This window comes from Dama dama, chromosome 18 (assembly GCF_033118175.1).
Source record: "Dama dama isolate Ldn47 chromosome 18, ASM3311817v1, whole genome shotgun sequence".
Lineage (NCBI taxonomy): Eukaryota > Metazoa > Chordata > Mammalia > Artiodactyla > Cervidae > Dama > Dama dama.
In genome coordinates this window covers 112,359,889-112,379,974 of record NC_083698.1, presented here as the reverse complement: position 1 = coordinate 112,379,974, position 20,086 = coordinate 112,359,889, and the positions used below count along the sequence as shown (strand labels likewise).

Here is a 20,086-nt window from a genome sequence, read left to right as displayed (position 1 = left end):
GAGACGCAGCAGCCGGAGATACGCCCCGCAGCCGGAGAGACGCCGTAGCCGGAGAGATGCCGCAGCCGGAGAGAGGCCGCAGCCGGAGACACGCCCCGCAGCCGGAGAGACGCTGTAGCCGGAGAGATGCCGCAGCCGGAGAGACACGCCGCAGCCGGAAAGACGCCCCACAGCCGGAGAGACGCCGCAGCCGGAGACACGCCCCGCAGCTACAAGGACCCAGCGCAGCCGAGACTAAAGGTGAAAGAAAGGAGGCAACACTGATCCAAATTAGCTTAATTCGTGAAAAGACATCAGAGTATTTCAGACCTTGAAAAAAGGAGTTCTGCAGCATGCACGTTTTATAAAAATTCTTTATTTTGAAATAACTTAAAACTTGAGGAAAAGTTACAAAAGTACATTTCATCTGTATAAACCTCACCCGGACTCAGCAACACGGACATTTACCGCGTCTGCGCTCTGCCCGGGTGCAGTGAGCGGAGGGGGCCCTGCACGTCAGACGCAGCCCGAGCACGCCCGCCGCGCGGTCTGTCCTGAGTTCCTGCCCGAGAACCCACTCGGCAGGCACGCCCGGCGGGCACAGGCTCAGCCTGCTCACGCGGGGACTTGAGCCTTGCAGGGAGTCAGTGACACTCAGGGGGGCTGTCCCTTCCCCCGTGGGAACCTGAGGTGAGGAGCCAGGAGCACCGTCCACCCCGCGAGGCCCGGGTCAGCTGCCGCCTTCCCAGGACACCAGCCTCCCAGACACTTCACGTATCAACACATCAGGCACGTTTCACGGACAACTTCTGAATTTTTAACCGATATACATAAAGATACAACCACCACCAATCTCTCAGACTGCAGCCTCGAGCTCATCCTGTCTCTGAAAAAAATAAGACACTGCACACCCACTCCCCTGTCTCCTCACTGCCTAGCGCCTGCCCCGTCCGCCCGCCCTCCCGAAGATACAAATAGTTATTTGAGGATGCTTTAAAATACAAGTGCAATATAGCCCTGGAGCGAAATACACTACTTTACACATCACAGTCGGGGCTACAGCTGCACCCGCCTTTCACGTGAGCCATACAAGGGGACGCTGCGCAGACAGGGGCCCCCCGCCCGCCACCCACTACATCCTGAGGGCCCCCCGCCCCTGCAGGGCCTGGGTACACAGTTCTGCCCGCTCCCGCAGGGCTCCGGCCTCCGGGGCGCCCCTCAGCAGGAAGTGGCTGATGAAGAGCTTCAGGCCCTCACGCAGCAGGCCCAGCGCCGGCTTGTCCGACACCCTGGGGAGGAAGGGACACACGTCAGTGACCAGCCGCCCTCTCGCTCCGTTGGGGGGACCCCAGAGATGGAGACATGCCCAATTCCCACTGAAGCAGAGGGCTCAGTGCAGAACATGTTCTATCGGTCACAAATCATCTTCAGTTCACCATTAGGCAAGTCTCCTGTCCCCCAGATTAATGTACAAGATGTTATTAAAATTAAAACTGAAAAGCTGCACCTAAATACACATAAAACACGACAAGCTTGCTTTTCTAAGACAACCTAAGTGAAAATGCTCTTTTCTTTTCCATATGTTTTATCAAAAAAGCTGGGAACAAACCTTGCAAAAATCAAACCAAGATCTTCAAGTTCTGTTTCTATTAGCAGTATATGTAACACTTTTCGTAAGAAGTGGACTCTGGGTTTGTCCAGTTCGCTGAATTCCACAACCTAATAGAGTCAGGATAAAAAAATAATAAAGTTACATTGGTTTAGCCAACTTCTCAATGATTTCTAAACAGTCTGAGGGATAACTACCCCCTCCCCCGCCCCCTTAACTAAGGTTATTTCCAGTTTTATAAAACGACCAGCTGAGGCCCTGGGCCCTCTCATCACTGGTGCAGACTGTGCGCCCGCTGGTGAGGGGACTCAGCAGAGCTCAGTCAAGTCCAGGGGCGCCGAGCGAAGCAGGGCTCCTGAGAACGGAGACGGTGCGACCGTCTCCACGCCTCAGCGAGACTACCCCGACTGAAACCACACACACACACACACACAGGTGTGAGCACTCCACACCTCAGAGAGACTACCCCGACTAAAACCACACACACACACACACACACACACACACACACACAGGTGTGAGCACTCCACACCTCAGAGAGACTACCCCGACTAAAACCACACACACACACACACACACACACACACACACACACAGAGGTGTGACCACTCCACACCTCAGAGAGACTACCCCAACTAAAACCACATACACACACACACACACACACACACACAGAATCTAGGTCCAGGAAGGACAAACCTGTGTACATAAAAATCACAGCACCCTTACACAGTGGGACGCTATACAAGAGTCATAAAATCTGAGAAGTGCAGAGATCAACGTGGCCACATTTCAGGCTTATGCTGAATTACAGGAAAGGACAGCCGCAGCCCGGAGACCCTGTACCAACTGGGCGGGGTGAACGTGTAGACAGAGGCCTGGTCAGACCCCTGTGAAGAGAGGACGGGCCGGCCTGCCCCAGGGGCGTCTCCAGGACCTACTGCAGCTGAGGGACATGCCGTGCGCTGTCCCTTCTGGGCTGAAACTCGAGCAAGCAGAAGGCGCGATCCCTCAGCAATGAGAAAGCCAGAGTGGTCTGTGCCGTGGCCCCGTGCCGGGCTGCAGGGCGAGGCTGCGGGCCCGCACGCTCGGCTCGGCCTCTGACGCCCCAGCCCCCACCCCAGAGGCACAGGAGGTTAACGTGGCCAGTGTGTGAGCAGGCCCTGAACTCTCGCCCCCGGCCCCACGGAGATCAGCCAGCAGCTGTCACGGCGCCCTAAGCTACCGGCAACTTGACGCTGCCTGCTCGTCTGCCCGGATGATGAGGACGTTTCCCAGGCGAGTCAGGATCCAAGGACACGTGTGTTCCTAAGGGATCGAACACACTGGCCCCGGGCCCTGAGCGCACTTCTGGACTGCACGCCCACTTATACGAGGACTTCCCCCCTAAAATGCACGGCAGGACCGCACACTCCCAAGTGGGTTGACTCCTGACACGTGGAACCAGAATTCGGAGGCGACTGTAAAGTCAGAGGGTTTTTTGACTCCCCATGGGGTCTGTGCCCCTGACCCCACATGGCTCAAGGCTCAGCTGTATACATTCGGCGTCAGTGCCCTGAATCAGTCCATACGTGACACACACCTTTAAGAGGGAAAGTGGCAATGACTTCGTCTTCAACAAGTGGGCCACCAGATGAACCAAATTAGCAAAATTAGTGGCTGGCAAATTTTCTAGGTCCCGAAATTTGTCCCATATGCTGAACTGGAATGTCATCTAGTAGAATAAGAAGGCGGAAAAAGTTAAAATTCCACAAATTATTAGAATAATCACTACAAACATAATCCAAAGTATGGTACTTAATCACTTAGATGTAACATCCTTAAGCTGAAGACTTCTTAGAAACAACTACACTGGCTTTGTGTACACAATAGTTTGAAACTACTTCACAGTTATTTTTGAGATGCTGTCCCTCAAATCAGAGAAACACGGGACCACACAGGCCCTGCCGGTGCACCAGATCATGGCACCCTCATCTGTGACAGGGCAAGGGGACCTGGGGCCGCGGATCCAGGGAGCCCACCCGCCGCACTCGGCTCGGGGCCCGCAGTCAGACAGTGGACGGCAGGTGGCCTCCCAGCCCCGTCACCTGGAACCTCCGCTCGTAGGTGCAGAACTTGCCAGCCAGAAAGGCATAGAAAGGGTTGTAGGTCTTCTCTTGCAGGCAGCAGTCCACCAGGACGTGCACGATCTCTCTCTCCTGCTGATCCTTAAGCCCCAGCCTGGAGGACAGAAGCCGGAGCTCTAAACCTTCAACCTGCCTGATGTCGGCAGCCCGAGGCAGACAGCGCTCCCAGCACACCCTGTTGGGCCGTCTGGTGAGGTGAGCCGAGCGGAGAAGGTGGGGGCAGGACTGGACGCCGGGCCGGGAACAGGGGCCCCAGGCCGACCGACCCCCAGGGGCAGCCTCAGCTGCGGGCTGGCAGCGCGGTCCCTGCCGCCTGACCTGCTGTCCCCGTGGGGGCGGGTCTGGACACAGGAAGACCCACCCCTTTAGTGCTGTGTGGGGTCTGCACAGTCCTGCAATACCTCCCCTGTATTTCTTTCTGAATTTGAAGCAAATAAAGGAAAATTAATTAATACTAGGCTTTTTAGATGTACTTTGTCAAAGAACACAGATGCTTTTAAATCTCGTTACAACTGAGTACGGAAGCCACACAGGAGGTTTAACTTAGACACAGTCAGAAAGACAACAGGCAGAGTTAAGCGACTCACGACAGCCACAGAGAGCCGTCAGGTGGTCACCCAGTCCTTCCAATCAGATTGTAAGCCGTCCGCACCCAGAGTGACCAGCGGCCAGTCAGCAGGAGGGACGCTGGGGAGGGGGGCGCCCCAGCCCCTGACTCACAGGCCAAGTAGGAGGCGCACACGGGGCTTACTTCAGGAGCTTCTCGAACGCATCCAGGAAGTCTTCACTCGTCATCACTGTGCAGAATATGTTTCTCCTGACGTCGGTGTTCATTCTCTGCTTGCGGGCGAGCTCTAGGATCTTCGAGCTAACCTGGAAAGAGGGACGACAGGGATCGTACAGACGAGTCACTGAAATTTCTCCTTTGGTTCAGTACAGTCACTAAGTTCCTAAAACCTTATGTGTGTAATCCTGCGGCTTGACCTCGGGGATAATTGTAAGTTACATGTAAATCCACAGGAGTCAGTGCTGATTCTTCATTTCTCAGCACCCCTAATGCAACAGCAAGAGACGGAACAGACCCCCAGGGGAACCCGCCAGGTCTGGAGGGTCCGCCAGTGTGAGCGAGGGTAGGGCGGCCAGGGTCTGACGGCCTAGCATCCCCTCACTCCTCTCTGCGTCTAAGTCTCTCAGTTAATGTTCTGATACTTTCAAAGGAAGTAACAGAAATGGAATTACATGAGATCACAAAACCACAGCAACTTCTGTAATATCGTCAAACAACCCCAGGGACAGCCGCGTGCGGACTCGGTCCCCCACGCACCGTCCCCGCGCGCGGACTCTGCAGATCCTTCTGCGGACCACCGTCCACCATCGGGGTGCCGCTCCAGGCGGACCCCACGATCCACCAGCGCCCGGCGCGCTCGGCGTTCAGGACGCTGTCCCAGGACACTCGGAGCTCGGGATCCGTCCCCGCGCCGGCGCCGCGCACCTGAAAGAGAGAAGCCCGCGCAGGCGCAGCGGCTCAGCCCGCGGGCACCGACCCGCACGCTCCCGCTCCAGCTCCGGCGCTCCGGTGCGGGTCCGCTGTGCCGAGTCCCCGACCGGGACACTTAACCCCTGGGAGGTTCGCCAGCGTCAGAGGTGACCTGTCCGTGTGTGAGCTCCCTGGGCCCACCCCCAGACGCGCTGTGGGAGGACAGCGGTCCTACGGGCGCCCCGGGGAGAGCCCACGGCCGGCAGCGAGGATGCCGCCAAGGGGCCTGTGATCCATGGGACGCGGTGACAGGACCTGACCGAGTCTGGGGCTGAGGGAGTTGCCCAAGGGGCCCACGGCGAGAAGTCCCAGGGAATTTCAACAGACGAACCCTCACCCCCAGGCTGACCTCGCTGGTCTGGGTGGGACCGCGGCCAGAGGACGTGCCTGTTGAGTCTCCGTGTGGCTGAGGGCTCAGCGCAGGGGCGCCCACAGCTCACAAGGGGGGGGTCTCACCACAGAAACCTGCAGCTTCCACCCACCTGGGGACCCCTGCGACTGGATGGGCACCTGACCTGTGGCTCCCGTCTGCTGGAGGACTCTCACAGGATAGCGCAGCCCGGGGAGCTTAGGCACAGGGAGGGCTCCCCAGAGAGGAGACGGCCCCCCAGGGAGGAGGAGGAGCTCCTCAGAGAGGAGGCGGCCCCCAGGAAGGGAGGTGTGCTCCCCAGGGAGGAAAGGTGGGCTCCCCAGGGAGGAGGGGCGGGCTCCCCAGGGAGGAAGGAGAGCTCCCCAGGGAGGAGGGGCGGGCTCCCCAGGGAGGAGGGGCAGGCTCCCCAGGGAGGAAGGAGTGCTCCCCAGAGAGGAGGGGAGGGCTCCCCAGGGAGGTGGCAGCCACTCACCAGGCCTCTCTGCAGCTTCCGCAGCCTCTCCACGGGCTCGGGGTCGTAGCCCGGGATCTTGCGCACGTCGTTGTTCTTCAGGGCCAGCAGCGTTTCCAGCATGAAGCGGACCTGAGACAGGCAGGAGGAGCCGCCCTTTCAAACGGGGGAACCGGTGGCCCTTAACTCGGGAAGGGAGGGACCATCGTCTTGCAGCATCGACAGCAACGTGGCCGCCCACCCGGGGCTCCCCGCTGCCCCACCGGCCTCAGGGGCCCCCTTCCCACTCCTGGCCTTTCTCCTCCTTTAACTTTCAAACTGGAAATAACACTGTACTTAGAGAAGAGCTGCAAGCACAGCAGTGAGAATTCCCACAGGCCCAGAGCAGAGTCCCCCAAACATGAGCGCTCAGACAACCCCCACACCGCATGCAGGGAACACTCGGGGCTGCCCCTGGGCTCAGCACACTCCCCCAGCCCTAGAGCCCCCGACCCCGCCCACTTCCTCCAGCTTCCGGCCACCACGAGCTAAACACATATGTCTGCTGACCTCCCTATAGTCAAAGCTAGAGATGTGTCTAGTCAAAGCTATGTACGGTTTTCTCAGTAATCATATATATGGATGTGAGAGTTGGACCATAAAGAAGGCTGAGCACCGAAAAACTGATGCTTTTGAACTGTGGGGTTGGAGAAGACTCTTGAGAGTCCCTTGGACTGTAAGGAGAGCCAACCAGTCCATCCTAAAGGAGATCAGTCCTGGGTGTTCATTGGAAGGACTGATGCTGAAGCTGAAGCTCCAATCCTTTGGCCACCTGATGTGAAGAACTGACCTTTTCCCCTGCCTTTTTCCTGAGCATCCAACACAAAAGCAGGGTGTTGGTCTGGAACCCCCGCTCGGCTCCCAAGACCCTCTGTGCCAGACATGGCGCCTCACCCTCCTCCGCGGTCCCCAGGACTCTCAGAAGGCTCAGCCCCGCCTCCCTCCTCACAGTGAACCTGGCCCTCGTCCCAGGATTTCAGAACTGGGCCAGTCTTCCTTTCCAGTCTGTCTCTCTCAACAACCTACTGCCCACCTAGAGACCCAAGCTGGGTACCTGGCGTGACCTCTGACCCCTGTCTCCCACCCCCTCAAGTCTGAGGACTTCTAAGTCCTAGACTCACACCCGCTGTAATTCTGCTAATCATCGCCCCAAGGTGGCTTTTCTCTCCTTTTTTGCAGCCAAAGTGACCTGAGCATGAAAACGTGTGTTTACCTACTCAGAACTCATCACATGCCTCATGCCTCTGGATAAGGTTCCGATTCCCTGGGAGGTTCACAAGGCCCCGAGGCCAGCCGCTGCCTGCTCCCTGGAGGGAGGCCATCCCTGCTCCTCTAATGAGGCCCCTGCCTCACCCCAGCCCCCCACAGCTCCTCCACGCCTCTCAGTCTGCAGACCAGCAGAGGCAGGGGTCACAACTGGCCCCACCTTCCAGTCGGGGAAACTGAGGCCCAGAGCACTTGGTCCCACAGTGGTCAAGCGCGCTGACCTGAGCCCCTCACCACAGGCCTTCCCAGTAAGCCTCTTCTGAACAGCTGAACGTTCTTAAACCCCTGAGAGTAAAGGAGGAGGCTCATTCACACACTGAAGAGAAAGCCGCACCACCAGATCAGGCAGGAGATACAGCGCTCATGGGGAAGGAAGGGGCACGCGTGCCGAGGCTGCGTTCAGGCAGTCAGGAAGCAGGTCAGGAGGGGCGCGTACCCTGGTCTGGTCCCGGAACTTGCCACCTGCTCCGCTGGCTTTGGCCTGAGTCTCAGTGATCAGCTCCTTAAGGGACAAAGCATCGTCCTTCCTCAGTGAAAAGCCCACGGTCTTCAGCATTAACAGGATCAGCTCAATATCTTTTTCCGTGAAAGCTTCAACAAGTTTCTTCAAAATGTCAAAGATGAGGACAGACTGCACCACGTGGAAGTTGTACAGATGGGCGATGATGGTGAACAGGTTGTCACACTCCTTCCCATCTCGCCTGCTTTTATACACGTCATCAAACCTCCTTACCACCGCCTCCAGGAAGTGGGCGCCCACCTGGACAAAGAGCAGAAAACATGTGACTGCAAACAAGAATCGAGTTGGCGGGTTATTCTCAGGGGCCCTTCTTTCAGCTTAGACGTGTATTAAAAGACTTAGTGCTTTAAAAATTAACATAAGATACACAGGTGGTAGGATACGAGATCTCACAGGGCAGAAAGTTTAAGAACTCGAGTCTGAGTGCACAGAGCTTCCCAGAGGAGAGCCTGAACAAGAGCAAGGTGCTCAGACATCCCTCCAAAGGAGGTGCCTTTTGTGGCCAGCAGCCACTCCGGTTCCTCGGAAAAACACAGTTGTGAAAACTGCTAAGAACACACCCACATCTCTAACAACATGCTATCCAACACGGCTCACTTCTCCGGCTCAGTCTGGGCCTGGAGGGCGGGGGCCTGGGATGGGGAGCGTGTTGGCAATGCTCCAGCTGAGACTCAGGGACCCAGACCACTGCAGCTGGGCTGGACCCAGGCAGGCAAAGCGGATGTGAGTGACCCAGGGACAGAACCAGAGCAGGTGGCCAGTCATGGAAGGAAAGGATCAACCATCTAGGTCGTGGGGGCTGACGGAGCTTCCAGTGGGGACATTAACCCACTAGGAGAGCGGGAAGGACAGGCAGGGACTGGCACTTTAAGACTGAGTAAGCCCGACCCCCGGACGCCCCCGTGGGTGGCTGGAGAAGCAGGGGCTGCGTTAAATCCCCGGTGAGGATGGACTGTAGTGAGAAGCAGGGGTCGTCCGCAAAGTAAGGCAGTGCTGGGGGACCTCAGGGAAAGGCAGCCGATGGGAAGGAGGGCACAAGCGCTCTGCAGGGGCAGCTCTGACAGGCTGGACGCGTCCTCTGGTTTCTAAGGAGCCGGGAACAGGGCCTAACTGTAAACACCCAACTCAGGCCTCCTCACTGAAGACGCCCCTGAGGAACGCTCTTCCGGTAACCACCACTCTGCTACACTCAAACAGACCTTAAAAAAGAAGAGACCAGAATTCCGCAGACATCAAGAAAAAGTCTGCACCTGCAAAGCGGGGCTGAATGAACCCCTGCCCATCCCGCCTGGAGTCCCGAGGACGCGTACAGGGGTCAGACCCGAAGGGGCGCACTGCTGCTGAGAGACCTGTACCGCGTAAGGTCCCAAGGATCCACAAGCTCTTCTGATGCAGATGTCGTCTGGGAAAGGAGGCCTCGTTCACGTCCTCCCCCACCTCAGTACAAAGTCCTGTCATCAGAGCTCTCTAACAGCCCCGGAAGCCGCCACCCTGGGCGAGCGGATGCCAAGGTCAATGTAAGGGTTAGGAAGAGGCCCTGTAGCGTGTGGCCCCTGACCCAACGCAGGGGTCAGAGCAGGGACCGAAAACCCGGGGGTGGGGGGAGGGGGCCGGGCTCTGAGCAGTGGGCGCTTCAGACGCACTGTCCGCCGAATCCCGACACAGGGCCATGGCACAGACACAGTGGCCCCCGGCCCGCCCAGGGACACTGATGCTCCAAGCCCAGGCGCTGTCCTCTGTCTCACTTGATGCCGTTTCCCCTCACACTCCTGTGGCCTCCCGTCCAACATGGCCTGTGCTCAGACACCGGAAACAGTCACCGTCACAGCGGGGACCCAGAGAAGACGAAGGCAAGCTGGACACTGCGGTCCAGAGGGGGAGAGACTAATAGCCAACAAGGACCAGTCAGCACCGGAAGCCGGTCAACATCACGTGGGTACGGAGCGCAGCCTGGACAGAGACCGCACAGGCAAGGTGTCCCGGGCCGCAGCGGCTGGCCACTGAGACGAGAGGCGCCTGGACGGCCAGCGGCGGCCCTACCTCGAGGCCGACGGTGCGGTGCAGGACGCTGACCAGGAGGACGTGCTCCATGAGCAGCCGGGCGGGCATGGCCGTGTCCGGGGCGCAGGCGCTCAGCACGACAGCGGTCAGCGTGGTGTTCATGTCCTTCCGGCTGTGGCCCATGTACAGCTCCTCCAGCTGGCTGCTGATGGAGGCCAGGTTCGGCTCGCTCAGCCTGCACACAAGTGGAAAGACAGAGCGACAGGGCTGCCGTTTTTGGGGGTCAGTTTAAGAAAAGGGAAAAAGTTACTAATATACCAGCAGGTCCCATTCTGTGTAGGCAAGCCCCAAACCCAGCACATATGTACAGAACACACAATCCTCTGGGATCTGCAAATAACCTAACTGCTCTCCTTCCAGCTGAGATGCGGCCCCAGTGAAGCACACAGAGGATCCCGTCAAGACCAGAGAGACCGTGACAAGGACGTCTGCTGCCATTCTGACTCGTTGTCCCCAGGCAGATGTAGGGACCACCCTGAGCACATCCACATGTACTGCTGGGAGAATTCCAACTTTCCCACTGTCAGCTGGCATAAACGTCTGTACATCCTGATGTGGAAAAACCGCTGTACTGGGTGGGGATGGGAGGGTGTACACGCACTGCTTCTGTGAGAGAAGTGCCCCTGCTAACATAAGCACCCCAGGCTTTGGTTAACTCCCAGAAACGCGCCTCCGCTGTCAGAAGGAGCCGGTCTCCTGAAGGCACAGCATGCACTGTCTCGAGGTTACCTGTTGATCAGACCTTTGACCTGCTTCTTGAGCCTTTCCAGCTCTTCCTTTTTCTGGGCATCCTCTGTCTCCTCCACTTGCCTCACGTGAGGTGGGACGTACTTTCCACCATTTTCACCAAGACTCTGCTTGAAAGGACAGAAAGAAATTATTCTTAGATACTGGATTCCCAGGCAATGGGGCAGGCGCTCACCACTGCCCACTGCTGCCTAGTGAACACCAGGTGTCTCCTGAGTGCCCGCTCCAGCCCTGGACAAGCACGCCTTCACTTAGGTAACTGTCAACACCTCCCTCTTCCCTCTGGAGCTCTGCTGATCTGGCTGCGCACCTCCGGTTTGTGCCCCCAAGGGCCCTACATCTTGTGCCAGCCTCAATTGACAGTGGGCACGGCCACGCACAAACACCGAGATTACACGCACCACCAATGTTGGGAGAAAAAGTTTGGAAAAACTTCAAACTTGTTCAAAACTAGTATCTAAGTTTACATGATAAAACTAAAATCAACCTACTGCTCACTGTTTCCTAGATTTTCAACTTACGGGATTATTCATCATTATCACCAACCCTCCCTGACACCTGAGTGACAAAGCCTTTAGGAAACATTTTTTGTAAGGCGTGATCCTTGCTTGGACTGAGAAAGCACATTTATGCACACAGAAACTTAATTGTAAGACACCCCCTAGTATGTCAATTACACTTCCATAAACTGTGAGAGAGACTTGGGAACAGTCAAAAAGACAGTGCTCAGAGAGGAGCTGACAGCACGTGGGCACTTGCTCAGAGTACCAGGCTCTAAGGCACCAGGGACAGAAATGAGACAGATCATACCCTTAAGGAGGGGAAGGTTCCCAGAGATGTTTGACATTAACAGATAAACGCATCAGTGAGAAAATGAGGAAAGGCCTCGCGCACGAAAGTTATAGTGAATACAGAGACAGAACACTGAACCACTGAGAGGTGGAGAAGGAAGTAATTCTACAAGGTGCGTGCTGAGGTGAGGCTGTTTTAACAGGCGAGGGGCCACCCCTCCAGCCCCTGTCTGCCCTGCCATGGGTTGTGAACTTGGTCCTCAATGTGAGACCTCCACCAAGTCAGTGTAAGAGATCAGTCCTGGGTGTTCATTGGAAGGACTGATGCTGAAGCTGAAATTCCAATACTTTGGCCACCTGATGTGAAGAGCTGACTCATTTGAAAAGAGCTTGATGCTGGGAAAGATTGAGGGCAGGAAAAGGGGACGACAGAGAATGAGATGGCTGGATGGCATCACTGACTCGATGGATATGAGTTTGAGTAAACTCCGGGAGTTCGTGATGGACAGGGAGGCCTGGCCTGCTGCAATTCATGGGGTCGCAAAGGGTCAGAGACGACTGAGCGACTGAACTGAACTGAGCTTGTGCTTTAGCAGGACTCATGCCGGGAGCAGCTGGACAGGAAAAGGACTAGGTGAGGGCAGGCAGAGGTGCTGCAGCTGTCCCCGGGATACACCAAAGGTGGAACAAAGCAAGGGGGAGGGGAGTCAGGTTTGGAGCCTGAGGACAGCGGTGGGGACGCCCCCAAGTCCCTGGGAGAGAAAGGTCTCTAGAGATGTCTTCTCCCTTCTCTATTGCCTGCTGTGTGCCCAGTCGTATCCGACTCTGTGACCCCACGGACGGTGGCCCGCCAGGCTCCTGTGTCCATGGGATTCCCCAGGCAAGAGTACTGACCTGACAGACCCACACCCAAGCGCAACCCTCGTTCGTCTGAAGGAGATCCCAGAGGACTGAGATCATGCACACGATACCTGATCGTCTGTGCGCACACCCTCCGAGGAGTTTTCACGCCTCTCTTCATCTTCTGCAAAACGGACCCTCTTTCTGCCCCCTTCCTCCTTGGCTGCGCCCTGGGCTCCACGCGCTTCCTCTTCGGCATCGTCCTGGTCCTCGTCCTCCTCCTCCTCGCTCCACGCATCCTCTGCCGGCTGCCCGCTGCCCCCCTCCAGGTCCTGCTCCTCCCATCCGTCCTCGGCGTCAGTGTCCAGCTCACTCCCAGAGAGTGTCGGGCCCGCGCCCTCCTCCGCCTTGCTGCCGCTTTCACACAAGCCACTACTTTCCCCAGAGCCCAGGGCCTCCAGGACGTAGTCGAGTCCGTCGCGGGCAAAGCTGAGCGGCACGGAGCTGCTGCCGTCGCCCTTCTTCCTGCGCTTGTTCAAGCCGAGGCGCCGCTCCAGCTTTCGGATCTCGCGGTCCTCCTCCTCGTTGGCCGCCAGGAGCGCCCGTTTCCGGGAGGCGGCGGCGGCGGCGGCGGCGGCGGCAGCGGCGGGGGTCTTGGTCCTACCGGGCGTGCCCTGGGCCTGGGTCCGGGCCGAGGCGGCCTTGGGCGGAGCCGGGGGGGTCCGCAGCCCCTCGGACGGCCGGTCGGCCTTCTCCCGCGCCGCCTCCAGCCGGGGGCCGCTCGCTCCCCCGGCTCCGCCGCCGCTGCCCGGGCTGGGGTCCTGCGCGGGGCCTGCCGCCCTCTGGAGCCGGCGCGCCTTCCTCAGGTGCCGCTTCTCCCTCCTCAGCTCCCGGCGGCTTTTCCTCCCGCCCGGGCGCGCGCGGCCCGGAGCGCGGGACCCCTCGCGGCCGCCGGGGGTTCCGCCCTCCGCGGTCCCCTGCACGAACTCCTCCACGGCTAGCTTCAGCCGCCTCAGGGCCCCTTCCCCACTGCCCCTCAGCCCGCGGCGCGGCCCGCGCCCGCCTGCGCGCTTCCCGCGGCCCATGCGCCCCCGGAAGCCGCCCCGCGCCGGCACCTTAGCGCCGGCGGACGCCGCCATCTTTGGGGACGCACCAACGGGGGATTTCCGGCCGGGACGGAACTTCCGGGTGGGGAGCGGCGCGGGGCGCGCGGCGCAGGGCGGGCCGAGGCGCCTCCCCCTGCTGGCGGGAGGCTGGCAGTGCAGGGAGCCGCGCGGTTCACAATCAGAAAACAACCCTGATGTCTGTCAATAGTAAACCAGGTAAGCAAACCACGATATCTTCACGCATCAGACCACTATGCAAACATAAAAACCGAAAGGACTGCCGCTGCAAAGAATAATCGAGATACATGGTAAAAAAGAAAACGTTGATTGAAAACAAAACAAAAAACAGGCATAAAATAACTCTATTAATTAAAATTCAAAAAGAGACAAATATTTGGTCTTAGATGCAAACGTCTGTGGTCAAACCAAAAACAAAGCAGCTAATAACCCCGCCTGTTTTGAACGGTGGGTCCCTCCAGGCTCTCCCACAAGCCCACAAGAGGGGCTCGTGAGCACACAGTATTACTTAAAAATGAAAAGCTTAGGGATGATGGTAAAGAAGGCTCGACGCTTTCTGAGGGGGTGGATCCTTGGGGAGGTGCGTGAACGGGCACCTGGGCGGGTGGCACCGTGGGAACCGCGCGCTGATCGCGGGAGCGCCCTCCCGTGCTCACTGCTCCGGCCTCAGGCCTCCGGCCCTCCAGGCTCCGGGTGAAGACGCCCCTGTGCTTCATTGGTGTTGCTGGGATTGCCTGGGTGATGTTCCTCGTTATTGCGCCATGGACGGGTGCCTGCCGGCGTGACTGGTGCCCCCAGAGTTCAAGTCTGCTGGCATCCAGGGACCTGACCTGCTGTGGAAATAAGGCCTTTGCAGATACAAGGGTGGGAGGAGGCCCTGCTGGCCTGGGCAGGCCCTGCGTCCAAGGACAAGGGTTCCGAACAGTCGGCGACTGGAGTCCCAGCTCCCGCTGAGGAGGCCCACGGGGATGTTGGAGGCAGGGTGAGGACTCAGGGGGCTGGGACTCCCAGGACGGGCCACAGCAGAGGCCTGTCCTGCAGCCCTGGGAAGCCCACCCCGCCCACACCTAGATTCCCAGCTTCCGGCCTCAGCACCGAACCTGTAGATGTCTGCTTTAAGCCGGGTGGTTTGTACCGGGAAAGGAGCACGGAGCGGGGAAGGCGGGAGCTGGGGCCCACAGTACTCAGGGCTGAATGGTGACGGGAGGACGCCCGCATGGAGGTGCCAGCCAGAGCTGGGGTTCCGATCCTGACCTCGCTGCTGTGAGACCTGCAAAGTGGGGTGATCCGCGCTCCATCCCACAGGGCTGTCTAACATCAGTCAGTTTTGAAGTAACTCGTTCGGCATTGAAACTGACCCCGTCCTCCCCGCACCAACCACCCCCCCCCCCCCCCCCCCGCCAGCAGCTCTGCGGGGCTCTCGTTCCTGGACTGTCCCTCTTGGTCACCTGCCTGTGGGTGCGGAGGTCTCCCCAGGGAGGGCTTGTTTCCCGAGGATTCACCCTCCGTCAAAGGCTGAGCCGTTTGCGGTGTCTAATTTGCTCTGCATTGAGACCGTCCAGACCAGTGTCCTCAATTCCTGGAGAGAAGTGAGGTGGAGGACTGGCGTGTGGGGGTGAGGGGCAGCAGGAGGGGCCCCAGGGCAGCTCCCACCCCCCCACCCCACCCCGCAGGCTCTCCTGTCCTCCAGACCCTGATGCTGGGAAAGACTGAAGGCGGGCAACAGAGGATGAGATGGCTGGATGGCATCACCGACTCGATGGACATGAGTTTGAGTAAACTCCGGGAGCTGGTGATGGACAGGGAGACCTGGTGTGTTGCGGTTCATGGGGTCGCAAATAGTCGGACACGACTGAGCGACTGAACTGAACTGAACTTAATCGCTCACTGCTGCTGGGTGCTCTGGGAGGGGCTGGTACCCGGCCAGGCTCGGGGTCAGTGGCTCCCAGGTCCTCCGCCTCTGCTCCCACCAGGGCCCGGCTTTCGCTCAGGAGTTTTCTTGCTCTGAAGCCACGACTTCGAAGACGGTGTGGGGCCTTGATATGGGCAGTCTTGGGGGTGTTTTTCAGCCCTAGGATCCTAGGGGAAGGCGGCCTTTGTAGCGACTCTGACTGCCCCACACCTGAGGGAGCTGCACCTCTCGGAGCCCCGACGGGGCTGCAGGCCTGGGGGCACTGGACGGCTCGTGCCTTTTCCCCTGGTTCTGGTGGGAGGGGCTGGCCGGAGGGGACAAGGGGGCTTGGGCATCTGGCTGCAAACGTGAACAAGCCCACGGATGACCAGGACTGATGCGTGGGCAACACAGGCTACGGTGAGTGGTGGGGCTGAGTGCTGGCGTGTGCGTGTGTGTGTGTGTGCAGGTGCGGGCCAGAGGTGGGGCTGGAGAAGTGGGCGAGGCCTGGGGGTGGCCTGGGCTGGATGCTGGGCGCAGTGGGGAGCCGGTGAAGACGTGCGTGGGCAGAGGCTGGGTGAGCAGAACGGGGCTGCGTTTCGAAGCGACGGCCGGGCAGCTGGCAGGGCTGCCTTCGGCAACTCAGAATTGATGGGTGGACGGAGGCTGTTGCATCAGACGCTTGCTCCCCAGCCTGGAACAAACTGCTGGCTGCTGACAGCTCTTTAAAATAATAGCACAGATGATCTATTAAGAGTAAGATGATACACAGCTGGAGTCTAACCTTCCACTCTGTGTCTTAGTCCGTGCGGGCTCCTACAACAGAACACCATGCACTGCGGCTGAAACTTCAGACGTCCGCTTCCCACGCCTCTGGAGCTGGCAGTCAGAGATCCGGGCGCCCCGACCTGGTATCTGGTGGGGACTCACTTCCCGGTTCACTGGTGGCCATCCTCCGGCACTGTCTATACCTCGGGGGAGGCTACAGGCCCATCTGGGGACCCGGGTATAAGGACCCTAACCCCACCCCCACAACCTAATCACCCCCAAAGACCCCACCTCGTAACACCTTCCCCCTAACACACACACATTTGGGGGAACACAGACATTCAGTCCAGAACACTCAGCTTCCCAAACTTTTTTTTTGTTTCAATTTACTGATTGCTTATTTTAAAATAGTTTTTTTCTGGTACAAAAATAATTCATGCTTGCTATAAAACCCTGAAATATCATGGTTAGATGTGTGGTGAAGAAAGGGGAGTCCGGGGACTTGCCTGGAGGTCCAGCGACTGAGACTCCGAGCTCCCAGTGCCAGGGGCTTGGGCTAAACCTCTGGTCAGGGAACTAGAACCCACAGACTGCAACTAAGAGTTGGTGCAGACGACAAAGACCCCGCACAGCCTCATAAATAAATATTAGAAAAAGGGGGTCTGCCTCAAGCTCTTCCTCCCAGAAACGTGTTTCCTTCCAGAGTCAATGCACGTGTTAGCTGGCGTTCCGATCGCGCCTCACCAGAGTGGGGCACAGAGCCGTGCAGTTGCCCACCTGCTCCTGACGGTTCGGCTCGGCTTTTCCCACCTCAGTCACCTCTCTCCACAGCGGCCTGCCTGGGGTCCTGTTGGAAACTCGCGTTGCGGGCCCTCCCAGACCCCTGGGGCCAGAATCTGCATCTACCAGCTTCCCAGGGTCCCGCCGCCTCCCCTGCAGTGAGCGTGGGAGACCTGCTGGCCCTGGGTCCCTCACTGCTCAGTGGGTTTAGGGCGTACTTTATGGAGCCAATCTGCTAATGGTGAATACTTGTTTCCTTTTAAAAACACACATACTGCACTATTCAACAGTGCCACAACAGATACTCCTCTGTGTGTGTGTGTGTGTGTGTAGGGGGGACCATTTAAGTGTTTTACAAAGTTATCATCTTACACATTTTTTAGGTGTGAGTGTGTGCTAAGTTGCTTCAGCCATGTACGACTCTTTGCAACCCCATAGGCTGTGGCCTCCGGGCTCCTCTGTCCATGGGACTCTTCAGGCAAGAACGTCTGGATGGGTTGCCTTTTCCTTCTCCAAGGGAATCTTCCCGATCCAGGAATCAAACCCGCATCTCTTGCATCTCCTGCATGAGCAGACAGATTCTTCACCACTAGTGCCACCTGGGAAGCCCTGCTTAGGGAAATTGTATAAATATATTTTTTGAATGAACAGATAATGTCAATTTCCAACCAGAAACTTGGGCCAACTCCTCCAAATAGAGAGTGTGAGTGTTGTAGCCACGTGTTCCAAGAAACAAACTCACTCGGAAGGACAATGCAGATAGTGGAGTGCAGTTTATTACACCGGCGGGCCCAAGGCAGAGTGTCCTCTTAGCCAAGGACCCTGACCAGTTTTTGTGAAAAGTGTATATACCCTAAGTGTACACGCCCAAACCCACCTCCCCAAATTCTCTGAAACTAGTCTGAACAAAGGAAAAGAAAGATACAATCAAAGTTAACCTGATTTGTGTGCCTTAAGCCTAGGGAGTTAACAGTGGACAATTATCAATAGGCCTGTGGTCATACCTCAATAAGCATAATAGAATGCATGATTCTATTTGGTTACACAGATAATTAGGGTATTCTTTTAGGCGACGGAGAGTCTACTAGGAGACCGGGGGCTCTTCCATGGTTGGGGGGGGGTTCTGATTTTCCAGTTGGCATGCCGTTTCCATAGACACTGGGCACATAGCTCACAGTCCACAGTCCGGCTGGAGATGGAGTCCTGCTTTCAAGATGGAGCCTGTTCTTTTTCCTCCTTCATGAGGACCTCCCCTTCGGGACCTGCTCGGGGGGGTCCTCTTGGCCCACCTGACAGGTGGCAGGTCAGTGACCCCCTCTGTAGCACCCTCACCAGCCCACCTCCTTCCCAGCAGCCAGCCGTCCAACTCCGATCGACCCCGGGCCCAGGCCTGACTTTGTCCCCTGCAGTCCACTCTCTGCCTGAGAGCTGGCTTCAGCCTTTCCGGTCCCCTGACAGCCGCCTCCCCCTCTGCGCCCCCACCGCCGGGCTCCTGGGCCTGGCCTCCCCGTCCGCCTGCCGTGGCTGGAGCTGGCTCCTGCCTGCTGCGCCCGTGGGACCCCCGTCCCAGGGACTCCTGCGGTCGCCTCTGCGTCTGCGGAGGCAGCAGGTTGATTCTGGCTTCTTCAACTTCCTGCAGGTTGTTTCCACCTCCGGGGCTGCCTCAGCTCTAGACAGGAAGCAGGCAGTGAACGAATGAATGAATAAATGAGTGAGTAAACGCCTTCAGATCCCACTGGGGCGTGGATAGGTGAATCTTCACATCCTCGTCTTTTCCTTTCACCATATTAAGAAAAAGACTTTCCGGGTGGCGCTAGTGATCTCCTCCAGTGCAGGAGATGTAAGCGATGCGGGTTTGATTCCTGGGTGGGGACGATCCCTGGAGAAGAGAATGGCAACCCACTGCAGTATTCTTGCCTGGAGAATCCCACGGACAGAGGAGCCTGGCGGGTTACAGTCCCCGGGGTCATGAAGAGTCGGACAGGACTGAAGTGCCTCAGCACGCATGCATGCGTGTCAACTACCGGCTGCGTGTTTTAGCCAGGAGCAGTGGGGGGCAGCTGAGCATGAGCAAGGGGGCCAGGTGGACCGGGAGACCCCCAGGGGAGGGTCTCCCAGAGAAGGCCGGCCTCTGAGCCAAGCTCTTCCTTGGGCCGGAGCTTGTGGTTTGTTCTGTTCGCTGCAGGGTAAGCTCACCAGGCGACGCCCACTCACAGAAGACTAAGGAAGGAGCTGCCCCCAGGTCGCGGACCTGGGCTGACATCTCTGCGGAGTGAAGCAAAGGGAAAAAAGTTGTGGTTGTACTTTGTGATTTTCAGTATTTTTAGTTTACAAGCCAACTATTCATCACATTAAGACATTGATCTATAAATAAAATTGAAAGCAGTGATACATCTGGGGCTTTGCAGGCCTCAAGTTGAGGCGATGATCTGTAAATATATTTGTCTGTGTCATTGATCCCTTTTTTATTAATGTCGCGGCTTTCACTGTGGTTATCAATTTCATTCCGGATTACCAAAGTCCTTACAAAACCTTTGTTCCCTGGCGTAGGCTGCCTCGGTCAGCGCTTATGTGTTTGAGTAACATAAAGTTACATCCGCTTCTGGCTGGAGTTCAGCTGTGTCGTTAATTTTCATTAGCTCTTCCTCTCCTTTCTATATACTTCTCCCCTTTTTCAGTGTATTTTTCTATTATCTGGAGATGCTTCTCCCTTGTGGAGTGCACATGACTTAAATGCTCTTGAACTGAGGGAGGTTACATTTCTGACTCCAGGACTTTGGCCACCTGATGCGAATAGCTGACTCATTGAAAAAGACTGTGATGCTGGGAAGGATTGAGGGCAGGAGGAGAAGGGGACAACAGAGGAAGAGATGGTTGGAAGGCATCACCGACTCGAGGGATGTGAACTTGGGAAACCCCTGGGAGATGGTGAGGGACAGGGAGGCCGTCCTGGCGTGCTGCAGTCCACGGGGTCGCAAAGAGTCGGACACGACTTGTCAACTAAACAACGACAACACATTTCTGACACGGGCTCACTGTATCTTCTTGGCAAAAGTTAAGCCTATTTTGTTAGTTATGTAAGATTTCTATTTTTTTTCCCTTAATCGTTTTTTTTTGGCCGCAGGATCTTAGTTCCCAGACCAGGGATGGAACCCAGGCCCCTGCAATGGAAGTGCAGAGTCTTAAC

General features: G+C 57.4%; 1 protein-coding gene across 1 annotated transcript; it reads right to left on the bottom strand.

Annotated features, from left to right (window-relative positions):
- Nucleotides 1-335: 335 nt before the first annotated feature.
- NOM1 (nucleolar protein with MIF4G domain 1) lies at nucleotides 336-15,707 on the bottom strand. The gene is made up of 15 exons (XM_061166583.1): nucleotides 15,583-15,707; nucleotides 15,380-15,539; nucleotides 14,596-14,730; nucleotides 14,057-14,233; nucleotides 12,468-13,589; nucleotides 10,688-10,812; nucleotides 9,938-10,133; nucleotides 7,814-8,137; nucleotides 6,094-6,204; nucleotides 5,039-5,206; nucleotides 4,466-4,587; nucleotides 3,676-3,808; nucleotides 3,171-3,302; nucleotides 1,589-1,698; nucleotides 336-1,268 (listed from the first exon to the last, which is right to left on the bottom strand). The coding sequence occupies exons 1-15, from the start codon at nucleotides 15,705-15,707 to the stop codon at nucleotides 1,112-1,114; spliced, it is 3,297 nt and encodes a 1,098-aa protein (XP_061022566.1). The 3' UTR covers nucleotides 336-1,111.
- Between the last annotated feature and the right edge of the window lie 4,379 nt (nucleotides 15,708-20,086).